Source organism: Falco punctatus (assembly GCF_963210335.1).
Source record: "Falco punctatus genome assembly, chromosome: 3".
In the NCBI taxonomy this organism is placed as follows: Eukaryota; Metazoa; Chordata; class Aves; order Falconiformes; family Falconidae; genus Falco; species Falco punctatus.
The window spans coordinates 92,953,081-92,967,552 of record NC_137582.1 but is presented as its reverse complement, the minus strand read 5'-3'; the positions used below and the strand labels follow the sequence as shown (position 1 = coordinate 92,967,552).

The window sequence follows — 14,472 nt, the reverse complement described above, 5'->3', positions numbered from 1 at the left end:
AAGGTCTTCCCAGCACCTAACCGAATTTCACAGGGCAGAAGTATCGGCAAGGAGAAATGAAATACACCCTCAGGAGCTGAAGCTGAAAGAGCACGAGCTTACCAGTAAAGAGCAGTATTTCTGAGGTTAGCCGGGGCAGACGCTGGCGTTTATCGCGCCTTTACCCGGCGCCCACCCCGCTGAGGTAACGGCCGCGGGGCTGCCCAGCAGCCCGCCAGGTGCTCCGTGTGGAACAACAACGCGAACATGTTACAGACCTACCCAGCATGCACAAACAGACAGACCACCAAGTAATGGCCCTGACTAACAACGTGACGTCCGCTACCAGGCGCCTTGGGGGGGGGCTGAGCTCAGCCCACGGCTTCTCCCCACGGAGGGGTTCTGGCTTCACCTCCATTCGTTTTCCGCAGACCCCCCTGGCGACCGTGGCTAGACGGCCACTCGCACGACAGCCACGTTCCTGACCCCACAGCCCGCTTCCCGGCTTGCGGCTCCCAGCGGGGCGTCCCGTCGCGAACCGAGAGCAGACGCACCGGCCGGCCCCGCCCGCGCCACCGCCTCACAGCTCCCGCCCCGGCCGCCCCGCGGCACCGCCCGCAGTGACCTCCCCGGGGCGGCAGTGGGCGGCGGCCACCGCCTCACCCCAGGGCGCGGCGGCTCCGGCGGGGCGGAGTTTGCCGTCTCCTCCTCCTCCCGCCCTTGCTCCCCGTATCATGGCGGCCCCGGCGCTGACCTTCGCTCGGAGGTTGTGCTGGCGGCCGCTCCGCGAAATCAGGTGAGCCCCGATCGCCCGCGCGCCGTCCCAGCGGCTAGGACCCCCGGCGTCGTCCTGCCCTGGGGAGGGACCGCTCTGCGAGCCGCCGTCTGCCCGCCGCACTCCCGGGTGAGCCGCCGGCGGCGAGCCCTGGGCCGCCTTCCCCTCCCGCAGCCGCCCGGCTCCTGCGGGGCCCCCTCACAGCGGCCGGGGCGCGGGGGAGGCCGGGGCTGTGAGCGCGGCAGGGCCGGCGGCAGGGCCAGCCGTTACCTCGGGCCGGTGCCGCCCCATCTCCCCCCTGCTGGGGCCTGGCGCGGAGGCCGGGTGCTGTCCGCCCGTGCCGCTTGGTGAGCCGGGTTAGCTCGCTCCCTATGGCCCATACGTAGGGGTTAAGGCGCAGGACAGACGTTGCCTTCGCCCTAAGACGAGGGAGATCACTTTCTGCTTCAGCTGGGGGCGCTTCCACGTACCAGCCACCTCTGAGGTGTTTGAACACGGCGTGGGAGTGGGAAACACGCACCGGGTGCCTTCCGCAAACAGGGCTTATACCCTCATCTTTCTGTCTCCTGAGGCAAATGTTTAACCACCGAAGAAATGTTGGTTAGGCCTGAGGTATGGCATCTGAAACTGTACCAAAATGTGGAGCAGCCTGTGTGGTTCCGTGCTTGCTTGGGATTTCCACCCCTACCTCGTCAGTCCCACAAAAACAAGTTTAATTGTGTCCAGCTAACTAAGGTTTCTTGCTAAGACTGCTCCAACTTCCAAATAGTGATGTAGTATCTCCTGTGGTGTGGCTTTATTACATACTGCTTTTAAGCTGTTTTCAAATAGTGTCACATGCAGTAGCGTGTGCTGCAGCATCTGTGCACCTTCGGCATCAGCTGGGCTGTGCGAGGCAGGAAGGATGGCTTGGCTTGCAAGTAGACTTGGAATTGCAGGGTTGAAATTGTGATGAAAGTGGTTAAATTGGAAATTCTGCTGTAAAATTGCTTGTGTCTGAGTAAGAATTGCAAAGTATGTCAGTTTGTAGAATTTCCTTTCTGTCAAAAATAGCTTAAATACTCAAAGAAAAGCAAGTGTTTGTTTGTTAATTGTACTTGGTAAGCAGGTTCCTAAACACAGTGGTGAAACAGGCATCATCACACCAATAGATAAAAGACTTGTGATACTCTGGTTATTAACAACATGCATATTTGACTGTTAATAGTACATACTTTCAGAAGTGAAATGCTTTTACTCAGGTATTCAAGTATCTCCATTAGATATGAGTGCATCTTGACCAGAAAACTGTAGCTATTTGTACATTAAATCATAATATTTTTCTCCCAAAGCTTTGTGAGAAATTATTTGAAGTATGTACATGAACATCTTAAGATACAGGGAGAAACAAGGAGAATGCAAACTGTGATCAGGGTGATTTCTGCCCTCATTTCAAAAAAAGAACTCTTGAGGCAAGCCTTCTACAGATAATATTAATTTCATATACCTAAGTTGTTACAACAAGAGGGAGGGAAAGTGGTTCCGAATGGGAAAACACATAAAAGACTGGCCTGCTGGACATCATTCGGCTAGTGGAGTCGGATGTATTTGAAGTGGCAATATTCTGTATGTGAAATAAGATCATAAACCAACAATGAGTTAATGTTTTTACTATATGATCAGATATAACACAGGAAAATGGTGCCATTTTCCCAATGGTGGCACACCAGGCAGGTGGACTTTATTTTCTATATCAGCAGTATACTAGTGGAATTGTGTCAAAGACACTGGCAGCCTTGCTGTGCCAATGAATTTAGGAAGCTTTTTTTGTAATCTAAATTCGAAAGAGAGGCATATCCTTGGGCGAGGAATACTCATACAAATATAAGGACAGAATGCAAGAATTCCTCTTTGTTGGTTTTGTTGTGAGTTTTTGTTTTATTTGTTTTTTTTTTCTTAGCAGGACATTCCTAATCCTTTCAGACATGTAGTGGGTTCCATAGGCTCTTCTCCCACATGCCCACTTTTTGTCGTGCCCTATTGCAGTATGTTATTTTTCCAAGTTTGAATTTGGCTGACAGGGGGGATGCTGACACAAATGCACATTCAGGTGAGTCTTACTGGGGCTGTACCCATCCAACAGTCTTTGCATTCAGCTGTTTGAGATCAGAGGGCTCACAGCTCTGCGTTTGTGGCACATTGGGCCACTGGGTGGAGAATGCTTGCTACTGGGAAACCTGTATCCACGCTATCCTTGGTTTGGAGGTTTCCTTCAGGCTAGTTGTAGTGTGATCCCAGCACTGAACACTTATTAGCAGCTCTAGGACATCTACCAATTTTATGTAGTCTAGAAGGGATCCAACTCCTTTGTGCCAGGACAGCTCGGCAGCACAAATCAGGGGAATGGAGTTGGCAGCAACTTAGAGACTTGGTCCAAGGGCGCTCACCTGGTCCAGACTGACAGAAACATAGTCCCACCCTAACATCCTCGTGTGTTCCTTACTAGTTATCTCTGCAACTTTAAAGGAGGTCAGATCTTATCAAAGACCAGTTTCCCTATGAGCTCCTCTATTTCTCAGCATTTCGGAAGAGTCTTTTTCAGAGGAGTGCTATTAAGTGCTGGTCTTTAAATGAAGTGAATTAGAAAATTGCTAATTTTCTGTTAAGCTCTTGGCTTAGCCTTGTTAGCTTTTGTCTGTGCCTGGAATACTTACTGCTTACAGTAGATCTGTCTTTACTACGGTATCTGTTGTTCCATTTGTGAGGCAGCAGTCTTAAGGGTGTGAGTTCACTTCCGTATTGGCTCGTGAGCAGTGTCCCAAATCTATTCTTGTCTTCCCTGCATCACCTCATGACATCTGCATGTCTACAGCCCACCCACACAACAGGAGCTTGGGTGCTGTTGAGTCCCACCACAATATGCAACAGCCTTTATTCAGTGTCTGCAGCCCTTTTCTACTTCTGTGTGGGAATTAATTGAACCTGCTCCCTGAACTGCTTATCCTTTAATTGGTAGAGCAGTTGTATTCGTTGGTCATTAAATCAAGGGCCCTTTGATAGATGTGTGGCAAAGCAGGACTTTGTAAACCTTCCATCTCTTCCTTTTCTTGTCTCTGACTGCGGATCTTACAGCTCTTTTCTGCCTTCCCTTCCACTAGGCCAGTCGGATGTAAGGTCCTGGGAAAAGGCACAGGGTGTTTGTCTTTGCCCTGGAACTGTGCTTGTTAGGAAGAAACTCCTCTGTTGAGGGTGGAGGAAGAGCTGATCACTTGCAGCTGAGAGATTATTTCTGGCTTCATCACAGCAATGGTCTGGGGCCTCTCAGTGAAAAAGAGGCTCGGTATTCCAGGTCATTCCCTGAAGATACTTCTTTATTGCTGTTAACAGTCTGTTGGCTGTATCATGGGGTTTTGTTTGCTTGTTTTTAGTATGTGAGAAGGATGTAGACACCGTCTCCTGCCTGTCTACAGATACGCAATAAACTTTCCTGCATTTGGGGTTAATTGCAGATGTTGGTACACCCAAAATGCATGCGAACCTTGCCTTGTGTAAAATCTCTTTGAGGCTGCTGTCATCCTGGAGATGACCGGTGAGTTTGGTGGTATCCCTTCTTCTGTCCCATTCCTTTTTTCCAGGTTTGGCCACAGGGTGCTAATCTACCTCAGAGGGAGTCTGCCTTGTAACTCTGTATTGGGAAATGTCTGGTCCTTTCTGTCAATTCTATTCAGATAGCTGTGGTTGGATATGGGCACACAAATTTCAATAGCTTTGCTCTGATATTCTCGTGCCAGCTGAGCGAATCTTCACTTCTCACCCACTTTCCTGCTGCCAGGCCCTATTTCTGTATTGCAGCAGCTGCTTTCCTTCTCTCCTCTGCTGTTTGCTGTCACCCCTAATCCAATCTCTTTTTACAAGGAGAAGGACTGGATTTTTGTAGTGTTGCTCTCAAGTTCATGTATCAGACTATATTCTTAAAGACCCTGTTTGCTCACACTCCTGGGTCTTCTGTGGGCTGTACCAAAACCTCTGGTGCTGACAGTAGAAGTTGCTTTTATGACTGAAACTCTTGCCCAGATGTTACGTCTTGGCTGAGTTGGATCTGGTTTCCCTTCTGCTCTTTGCGTGGCATAGGCAGCAGGTCTCCCGCAGCCTCCTGAACGTGTGCCCACCAACTTGCCTGCTCGCTAGCAGCTGGGTGGGAACACATCCTGACATGTTGACAGAGGAAATGTGTCCATGTACAGGGTTGTGTTTTATCCACAGCACAAAATGCATACCCTGATCCTACACCAGGGAGGCACTATGGAGTATGCTTTTTACTCGCTGTTGCTGTCTTACATGGGCTCTTGTGTTTTGGTTTCCATGTCACTTAAGTCATGCCTCTTGGTGCTGTGTCTCAGGCTGCACTAGCTTGCCTTGCTCAGCTGTTTGCTATTCCTATCAGCCAGCCAACATTTCTTTTTCTGTGACAGGCTTTTATTTATCAGCTCTCCTTGGCTTATGCTGGATTCTGTCAGTCGCAGGTACTCTGCTGTGCTCCGCCTGCTCAAGTTAATTGTGCTTATTTTTTCAAACTTCCCTTGGGTAGGTCAAGCCTCTAGTTCTAGTTAGTTTGTGAGCCAGGTTGTCTTGCCGAGCCTTGACTGTGAACCACAGGTCCTTGCCTGATCACCAGAAAAGCAAGCAGAGCACATAACTGCCTTGATTTTGAACCTTTTCTTTTTTCTTTCTTTTTAGTCTTTTCTGTCTTGGTGCAGGTCAATAAAAAGTTTAGACAGCTTGTCACATTTCCTTTACCTTTTTAAGTTGTAATAATTTCATATTAAAAAAATATTAAAAACTCACATCATATTCTTTCTTGAAATCTTACCTATTTTGACTTTTGCAGTAACTTTTTTCAAAATAGTGGTAAAATGAGCCTCCCTGAACATCGTGACTGTAAGGTAACTTTCATAGTCTTTCAGAAATGGTATTCATACCACCAATTAATCTTGAATTTATCTTTTTCCACAGAGCCATTAAACTCATCCACTGTCCTTTGAATACTGAGGCGAACTAGTCAATGGAAAAGGAACAAATCTCTTAATGGGCTGCTTTTTCTTGCAAATTGACTAACATTAATTGCATGAGTTACTACATCCTGTTTGACCAATACAACTTAAAAGACAATAGGTAGTGTTGAAATGATTGAACAGTTGTCCAGAAAAGCATTTTAATAAACATATGTCCTTATTTAAACACCACCTTAAACCGTTTTGAGCAGCAATACACACAGCAGTTAAAACCAACAAAACAAAATCCGGAGCAGCAAGCTCACCAACTGTATGTAGTGGAGCTGGATCTGACAGTTCACAGCTAATGTCTGGAAGCCTTGAAGATGGATTGGCATGGAACAGAGCTTTCTGTTGTAGTTCATGTGCTTTGAAGCAGCTGATCATTGAAGCCAGTGGAACCTTGTCAGCTTTGCCTGCTGAATTCAGTGATCTCTAGGTGGTTCTGCAGCAGCTTTGCTGTGGAGTTCAAAAGAATCTGATGTGAATGCAAATAAGGTGGTGGTTAACTGTTCATTGTTGAATTTTGCTAGGCTTGAACAGCCGTCCTCTCCAAAGTGGGCTCTCAGGTAGCTCCCACATGATGAGCCACACAGTTTCTTTCTGCCCTTGCTTTTTAAGATTTCTCTCCCCAGCAGAAGTTAATTACAAGTTTCTCAAGGAGAATATAAATACTTTTACAAATGTTTGGTTTGTGGTCTTTTTATTATGGTGCTAGAAATTAATTTTGAGTTTTTGCTAGGGTAGAAGGTACTGTCTTTGGATAGTACCATTTGAAGAAGCTACTTACTGCTCTCTTCCCATGTACTTCTCCCCCTGAGCAGATTGTGTTGTGTCTGCAACTGCGATCTAGCTAAGAGAGCAAGCAAGCTATACTTCATTCTTGCATATAGCGGTCCTCATTAGGATGGAAATTGGTCTGTTTATTTCTAGCCACATTTCTGGAATGTTGCATGTTTGAAGCAACAAAAGACACTTGAATGTCAGGATTTCAGAATTCGTAGTGCAAACCATGTCTTCCTACCTGGGCTTGAGATGCAGACTTAATTCACTGTAATGAACCTTGTTTACAAGTAACCTCCATTTATAGTAATGCTAGAGTAGACCCCAGAGGTTTCACTTGTAGTTACCCTTGTTGGAGTGAACATGTACAGGAGAGTGAAGCAGTTAATGTCAGCCTCTTCTTTTTTTTTTCCATTTATTGTTGTATTCTGCCTAAAGAGGCTGTGGAGTCTCCTTCGCTGGAGACATTCAAAACCCACCTGGATGCAACTCTGTGCAACCTGCTCTAGGAAAACCTGCTTTAGCAGGATGTTGGACTAGGTAATCTCCAGAGGTCCCTTCCAACCCTGATCATTCTGTGATTCAGCATAAGAATATTTGTGATTTTTTTCCTATTTCATGACTGTTCTATTTTAAAAGAATAATTTAAATAATCTACCTAAAACTATTATATACTGCTACTCAGTTCAGACTGGATGTTTCTTTATTATTCTGATGTAGTAAATGATTGAGCCTTTCTATTGTGATGAGTTCACTGATTACCATGACATTTTTCAGGTTCCCTTGAAGTTCATTGTAATAGAATTTAGTCTGTAATCAGTAAAAAGCAAAAACTGTGAGCTAAGATTTGAAAGGTCTTGTTAAACTGTCCTTTATTTCAAAGAATCAGAAACTATTGCCAGGCAAGTCAGTACTAGATACTCCAGCAGAAAAGAGGAAGCAAAAGCTCTCTTCGAATGGGTTCTGGTTAAGGCTTCCATCAAAACTCAGGCTTTAAGTTACTGAATAAGTGGTGCTCTTTGGCTTTGGAGAGGTCTGGCAGTGATCAACACGTAGCGACTTGATAACTTGCCAACATCCTGTTTTGTAAATTATCCTGGCTGTAGTCTTTTATCACTGAAAGCAATGATACTAAAGAAAAAAAATCACTCTTACAATTGTCAGAGTAGTATTTTATCAGCTAGTGCTTTTAGTACAAGCAGCATTAAGAACTGCAGGTTAGCCAGCCACAGAAATCAAACCGTAAGCATTATCAGTGAGCTAATAACTGCATTATTTTGTTCATAAGGTACCAATTTTTCATGTTCACCTGAATGCCTGCAGAAAGGATAACAGCAGTAGATAGCAGTAAATTCAGTAGGTAGACAGATATAATTTGTGCTGAAATCCAGAGATTACTGTGTAATGTTTTGTTACGTTGTTGTTTTGCTGTGTGTATGAAAGCTACCTTTTTTTCTGATAAAGTGGAGTAATCAAAGAGGAAACTTCTATGATCCAGTCAGGGAATGAAGTCTATTTTAATCGAAGACTAAATGGAAATTTATCACTGTGTTTGTTGGTTTAGAAAGAAGTAAACATGATGTTGCCCTGAGTGCTATCTGATGACATAGTTCATGCTAGCTTTTTGACCGTGGTAGTGAAAAGCCATGTTTAAAACCAAACAAAAAGCCCTCAGAACGAAAAGCTCCTCCTATCTAAATATGGTAGAGTCCTTTTAACCTGCTCACAGTGTCATGTTCTATTGCACCAGAGCCCACTTTTTTTTGCTGGGCATTTCTGTGGTTTTTCCTCCTGGTAATCTTATTGCTCTGTCAAAAATAAGCTTAGGTTGGAGAAGGATGCCACACAGGAGTTGTCCCTTTAGGTCCCAATGTAATTCTTGATATTTCACATGTTTTATCTGTAGCTAGGATAGCTTGCAGATAAACCTCTTTCCTTGTGGCAGAGGCCGTGTGTACCTGCCCTTCATCCCAGTGTAGTCTGTGATTGAGCAATGGCAGAGGGGAGAACTTGGCTTTTAGCAAGTGTTACCATTTCAAGGAGTAGATAGTGTCCTTTGCTCTGTGAAAGATCTTTACTAATTTACAGTCAGGATTTTTTTTTTTTCTTGTCATGATCCTGCAGATTGATCTTCATGATTAGACTTGCTGGCGACAAAGATTGGATGTGTACATTAATCTCAGTACTGTCTTTGTCCTTGAATGTAGATTGACTTAGAGTGAACCTGCCAGCTGAGAATTTAAACAGTCTCAGTTTAATAGCAATTGTAGTCTTCCTATTTTCTGAGTGTCCTAGAACAGGTCATTCAGATTCCTCCCCTCAAACAGACTCTGAAGGCTTTCATATGAAGGCTAAAGAGCTATAGCTTCAAAGCTGAGTCTAGTGATGAACTGTAAAAGTTCGTGGGCCAGTTGTACTGCTTCAGTATAGCTAGCAGGTTAAATGTGTGTGTTCTTCACATAATCACAGACTGGTTGAGGTTGAAAAGGGACCTCAGGAGGTTGCGTGGTCCAACCCCCCCTGCTCAGGCACCAAACACCACCTTGAGCTGGTTGCCCAGGACCATGTCTGGACAGTGGTTTAATATCTCCAAGGATGGAGACTCATCACCTCCCTGGGCAACCTGTGCCAATGCTCGGTCACCCTCACAGTAAGAAAGTGTTCCCTGATGTTCAGAGGGAACACCCTGTGTTCCAGTTTGTGCCCATTGCCTCTGGTCTTGTCACTGGGCACCACCGAGAAGAGGCTCACTCACTTTACCCTTATATTCTTTATACTTTGAATATTTATATACGTTAATAAGATTGCCCTGAGCCTGTTCTGTAGGCTGAACAGTCCCAGCTTTCTCAGCCTCTCTTTATATGTGAGGTTCTCCAGTCCTGTGATCATCTTTGTGGCCCTTCGCTGGACTCTTTCCAGTATGCCCGTGAGTCTCTTATTCTGGGGAGCTTAGAACTGGAGACAGTAATCCAGGTGTGGCCTCACCAGTGCTGAGTAGGGTGATTCCATTCTTAATTGGTAATATATATATAATAAATATATATAAATATAAATATATATAAAATATATATAAATAAATATATATAATAAAAATGATTTCTTGAGGATTAGATTGTGTGTTGTATGAATTCTTTGCTGACTGTTTGGCCCTCCAAAAAAAAAAAAAAGTGGCTACTGTTTTTCTAGTAAAGTGTTCTGATAATATTTATTCTGACGATATGGTATAAGTGATATGTAACTTGTAGAATCCCCAGTAATTCTTGAATACTTTGGTCCTTAGAGGCCAACAATTAAAACACAAAGAAAATTTGAAATAAAAACTTTACTCTATTATTTTATACCATGATAAATGTACTTGTAAAATGCTTACTGTTTCAAAAACATCAGTATAGCAAGCCTGTTCCCAAAACAAAAGAATCTTTCTGGTTGGCTTTACGTTGTTCTCCTTAATTGCCAGTAAGATGACAAATCAAACACACTTTTATTCTGGGGAAGAACTTTCGAGTTATTTGGGTTGTCAGCCACTTTCCCAGACCAATAGTTCTTCATAATCTGTACAATGATGGCAGAAGCCAATATGCCTCTGTACATGTTGCATCCCCACTAATAACTGCCATGATGCAATGTGAGCCTCTGACCTCTGTATTGGGAGCAGCTGCTATAGGTGTAGTGTTCTAAATGCTATAATTTAAGTGTTTACAGTGTTTTTAGTAAGTCATGACTTGAAATTCCTTGGAACGTGTCTAACTTCCAATTCTAAAAGTGACAGATGTTCAGTGGTGTATTTTGTATATTGTGTCACACCTACAAGCTTACCTGGTTCTGTGATAAAACTAAGAGCAAGGTGTGTTATAGAGGGTATCTAAAGGGAAAGTTATCAGTTGGAAATTGATAAAACTTCAGTAAAATTGTTATTCATAGAGCAGATGTAAATTCTGCTGTGACAGAAAGGTACTTGCAAGTCTTCCACGTATGTGAGAACTTCAGCTCTGAACCCAAATCATCAGATTTTTGAGTAAATTGGTCCAGTTCTTTACAGGATACCAGTAGGTTTGTCTGGTTGTGGGTGCTGGAAATAGTGCCAAAGCCAAGAGTAGTGTGCTACTTTGTGTTTAGACCCAATTTGTTTAAATTATCTGAAAGAATTCTGGATTTGGACAGGATAAGCCATTGACAAATACTACTTCATTATTGTCATACAGCTTCTTCAGTATTCTTTGTGTCCATCCCCATTGTATCTAGGCATCATGGATTCAGGAGAGAAACTAAGATTCAGACAAATTGTTTTTCATCTTTCACTGGCTCAGCTGAACTAGCAGGAGTGTCGGTGGATTTTCTAATGTGGATGGGAACTCCAGCAGCTCGTTACATCCTTGTCAGAAACCTACGTACCTTGGCAAAACCTGTTAACATCAAAGTGTACACTCTTGTTCTCCATACAGTCAAGATTTGTCCCTGGAAGCCAGATAAAAATGGCTCTTTCCTTTCTCCATTAGCAGCAAAATTATTTTGAGTACTTGTTCATAACTATTTTGTTAAAGTCACCTTGGATAAGGATGCATAAAGAACCTATTTGAGTTTGTTGCTCTCCAAATGCTACAATAATCTTTGAGCAATTCTCAGCAAATGTCACATGTATGAGTATCATAGCTCTATATTTTTCTGCTAACATTCATGTTTGTAACTTTCAAATGTGTTTCAGAGGATACCTGTCTGTAAATCTTCCTGCTTGTGGAGATGTCTTAAACAGACTGAGGATGTACAGGAAATTATTTTGTGCTTTAGTCATTCACCATGACCAGTTAAGTGTGCTGGGAAGAGAGAGCACTTGCAGAGATTTTAGGAGATGATCCCAACTTTCTTCCCAGCAGCTGTGATGAGAGAATATTAACTGTGCCTGTATAGAGCACAAAGAGCAGACCATTTCAGAGCTCAGTGAATGGTAATCTAGATCTTTGATTCTTAGCTATTCTTTAATACTGAAAAAAGCCCTATCAAGCACAGCTGAGCCACTTACACTAAACAAACAGTGATTCAGCACTTCAGTTTGCCAACAGACACATCATTATCCTCTAGCTTTTATAAGTCAAAACAGTGTAGGAGTGTAAAATAGTAAAAGCTGATAAGGTTTTGTAGACCAAACTTGTGTTTAGAACAACTATTGAAGTGTTCTAATGTAATGGAGGAAATCATTTGACTTTCATTTCTTTGTTTATTAAAGTACCAGTAAGTAAATTGGTTATAGAGTATTTGCACTGATCCTTTTTGCTAGCTAGATATATTGGAAATAGCAGAACATTCCTATTACCTGATAGCAATACATTTTAGTTAACTCCACACTAGCCACAGTATAATGGGGTACTGCCAGGAACTGTGCTGGTGGAACAGGGAGGGATGGTTGTTTTCTTATGGTTTGGGTTTTTTTTGTTGTTTTGCTTTGGGTGGCATTTTTAGGAAAACTGAACTTCTGTCTACTGAGTCATCAACAGTTCCATGTTATCATCATGGTTAATAAAACTTTGTATTTCCCCAAGGGAGCTAAATGCATTTATTTCTAGAGAATTAACTTGGTGCTGATGAGACTTTCTTAGGCTGCTGGTGTTTGCTCTAAGAGGTGATGCACTTGTTCCAATAGATCTCTGCAGGAGCCTGGTGAACAGTAGCGTTGCTTTATCAAACGAATGTGTGGATTGGTTCTTGCTGCACAAAGAAATAAAACTACTCTGGCTGCTAAGCTGCTGTTAACCTACTGCTAACCTACTAATTTGGACAACTACTAACCTACTGCTGTAGTGCATGTTAGCAGGTGATAGCAATGCAGGGCTTAACAGAGTGAACCTGTAAACTTGTGTGGGACAGTACAGACTGCTTTGCTTGCAACACTTGCTGCAAGTTAGTTAACTTGTTGATTGTAAGCTATTACAGTTGCTGTCGTGAAAAGTGTGGGGTTTTGGTTTTAACTCAAAGGGAGCAACTCAATTATTTAGCTGTTTCCATCTTTTGTAGTTGCTAGATAGTAGGAAATATACCAGTTACGAAATTTTGAGCAGGCAAAAATTCTTAGAGGTGGTCTCTGCTTATCCGTCTTCTGAATGAAGATTGAATTCCATCTGCCTGTGTTCTGAATTGTTTTTGTTTTAATTAATGGCAAGGAATCTTTAAAGAGGTGCATACAAATGAGGGAAACTGGAAGTTTTCACATGAGATGGTTGTGGAAGGAGGTGTAAGCTTTCTCAGGATGACAGAAGTTGCAAAGGAAGATGTTTGTGTCAGATATGGATACTCCACGTTTTCCAGTATAAGAGGAGAAACTTGGAAGGACAGGACTAGAAATTAACAGCTGAAGTAATTGGACTTTATTAGTACAAAAACTGTCAAGCTGAGGTTTTTTTTAGTATGATACTGTCTGCCTAGTACAGAACTCCTATTTGTAAGCAAGTCTGTCTGTATAAGTTATAGGGATACAGCCTTCCACCTAGAAGTCTGACAAGATGGTATAACATGTCATATTCATTTGATAGAGACTCATAAAAGACAGTAATTCTGCAGGGAGAGGAAATACAATACCAGAAACAGCCTGAAAACACTATATGAAAAGAAATAGTACATATAGTCAAATGACCTAAAGTTCTTTGGGAGGAGCTGGTAGCAGGATGGCCTAAAGAAAGAGAAGGTTGCTTTGCTTCTGCAGCCAGAAGAACCTCTGCCCAGATTTTCTGTATTGATTAAACATCCACCCCCTACATACTGCTCTTTTTTTTTTCTTTTCTTTTTTTTTTTTTTTTTCCTCTAACAGCAAAGGAGGAACGATTGCTTCTAACACACCACAAGCTGCTCAGTTTGTTTGGCACTATCAGGTGCCTCTTCTTTTCCCAGCTCAGCTGTAGGTAGCTTGTGTGGAGAGAATAACTGGAGGACTGAGAGGTATGGTAGAAATTTGACATTAGCCCTTTCCATCTTCAGCTGCCTGGGGAAAGCTCTTATATTGCTGTGTAAGTGTTCAGGCTATATGAAAAACTACGAATCCTGAATTTTACATTATTATGTAGGTAAATATCTGTTTGGATTCTGTAGTATATAAAAAATGGCACGATGAATGGTGACGTGGGCAACCTGCCAATTAAAATTTCTAATGATTTTTATGTTAACATCATAGACAGTAGCTTCCTCTTGTTCAGCAAAATAAAGTGAAGTACAACTTTAAATTTAATTGCACGCAGAAAATACTGCAAGTGGATATGGAAAATGGTAACATTAGTTTCCCAGTTACCAAGAAAGCTATAAAATCATGGTACTGCTAATGCTTTGCTCATTGTCATTATTTGGTTATCAATCTTCCTTTTTAAATCTTTTTAAAGATTCTGATACGAAGTCTTGGAGGGAAGAATAAGAGGAGTTGGTGTGTTGGGTTGAATTTCTTTTTGCAGATGGTCCACTTATTTTCTCATGGTTACATTTTAAATACTGGTTTCTATTCCCTTCACGTGCCTGGTTTCCTAACAGTTGGTGCAGTTACCAATGGTGGCAGCCTTTCCCACCAGTTCTGCTCCGGCATCCCTTGAGGTAGCTGAACTGATGATCAAAGGCTATTCCTTTTCCAGGTCCCTTTTTTTTTCTCTGGGGAGAAAAATTAGGATAATTTTGAGGGAGGATCAAAGTAGGAGAAGTGCTGTTGGAAGAGGGGGACTGAAGCCTGAGGCTCTGCTTGGAGCAGGAATACTCCATGGCCAGGTGCCAGCAGGCAAAGACTACCCTGGTCACCTTGCTAGGGAGGGCTCGTAGTTTCTTCACTGTGGATCTCTTTCCCAACAGCAGGAGGACAGAGAGTGGGGAAGTTTCATGTGGTTGCTCCCCTGCTTGACTTTGCAGCAGCCACTCAGAGCAGTGGTTGCTGGTGCTGGAGCA

At 43.0% G+C, this 14,472-nt stretch overlaps 1 protein-coding gene across 2 annotated transcripts in view; it reads left to right on the top strand.

The window, feature by feature from the left end:
- The first annotated feature begins 631 nt into the window (after positions 1–631).
- The window catches only part of ECI2 (enoyl-CoA delta isomerase 2), a 34,483-nt gene continuing 20,642 nt past the window's right edge, over positions 632–14,472 (top strand). The window contains exon 1 of one of the 2 annotated variants that reach the window (XM_080379924.1): positions 632–775. In XM_080379924.1, coding sequence (XP_080236050.1) covers positions 714–775 — 62 coding nt within the window. In that variant the 5' untranslated portion in view covers positions 632–713. The remainder of the gene's footprint in view (positions 776–14,472) is intronic. The other variant, XM_080379925.1, reaches the window with a different exon arrangement.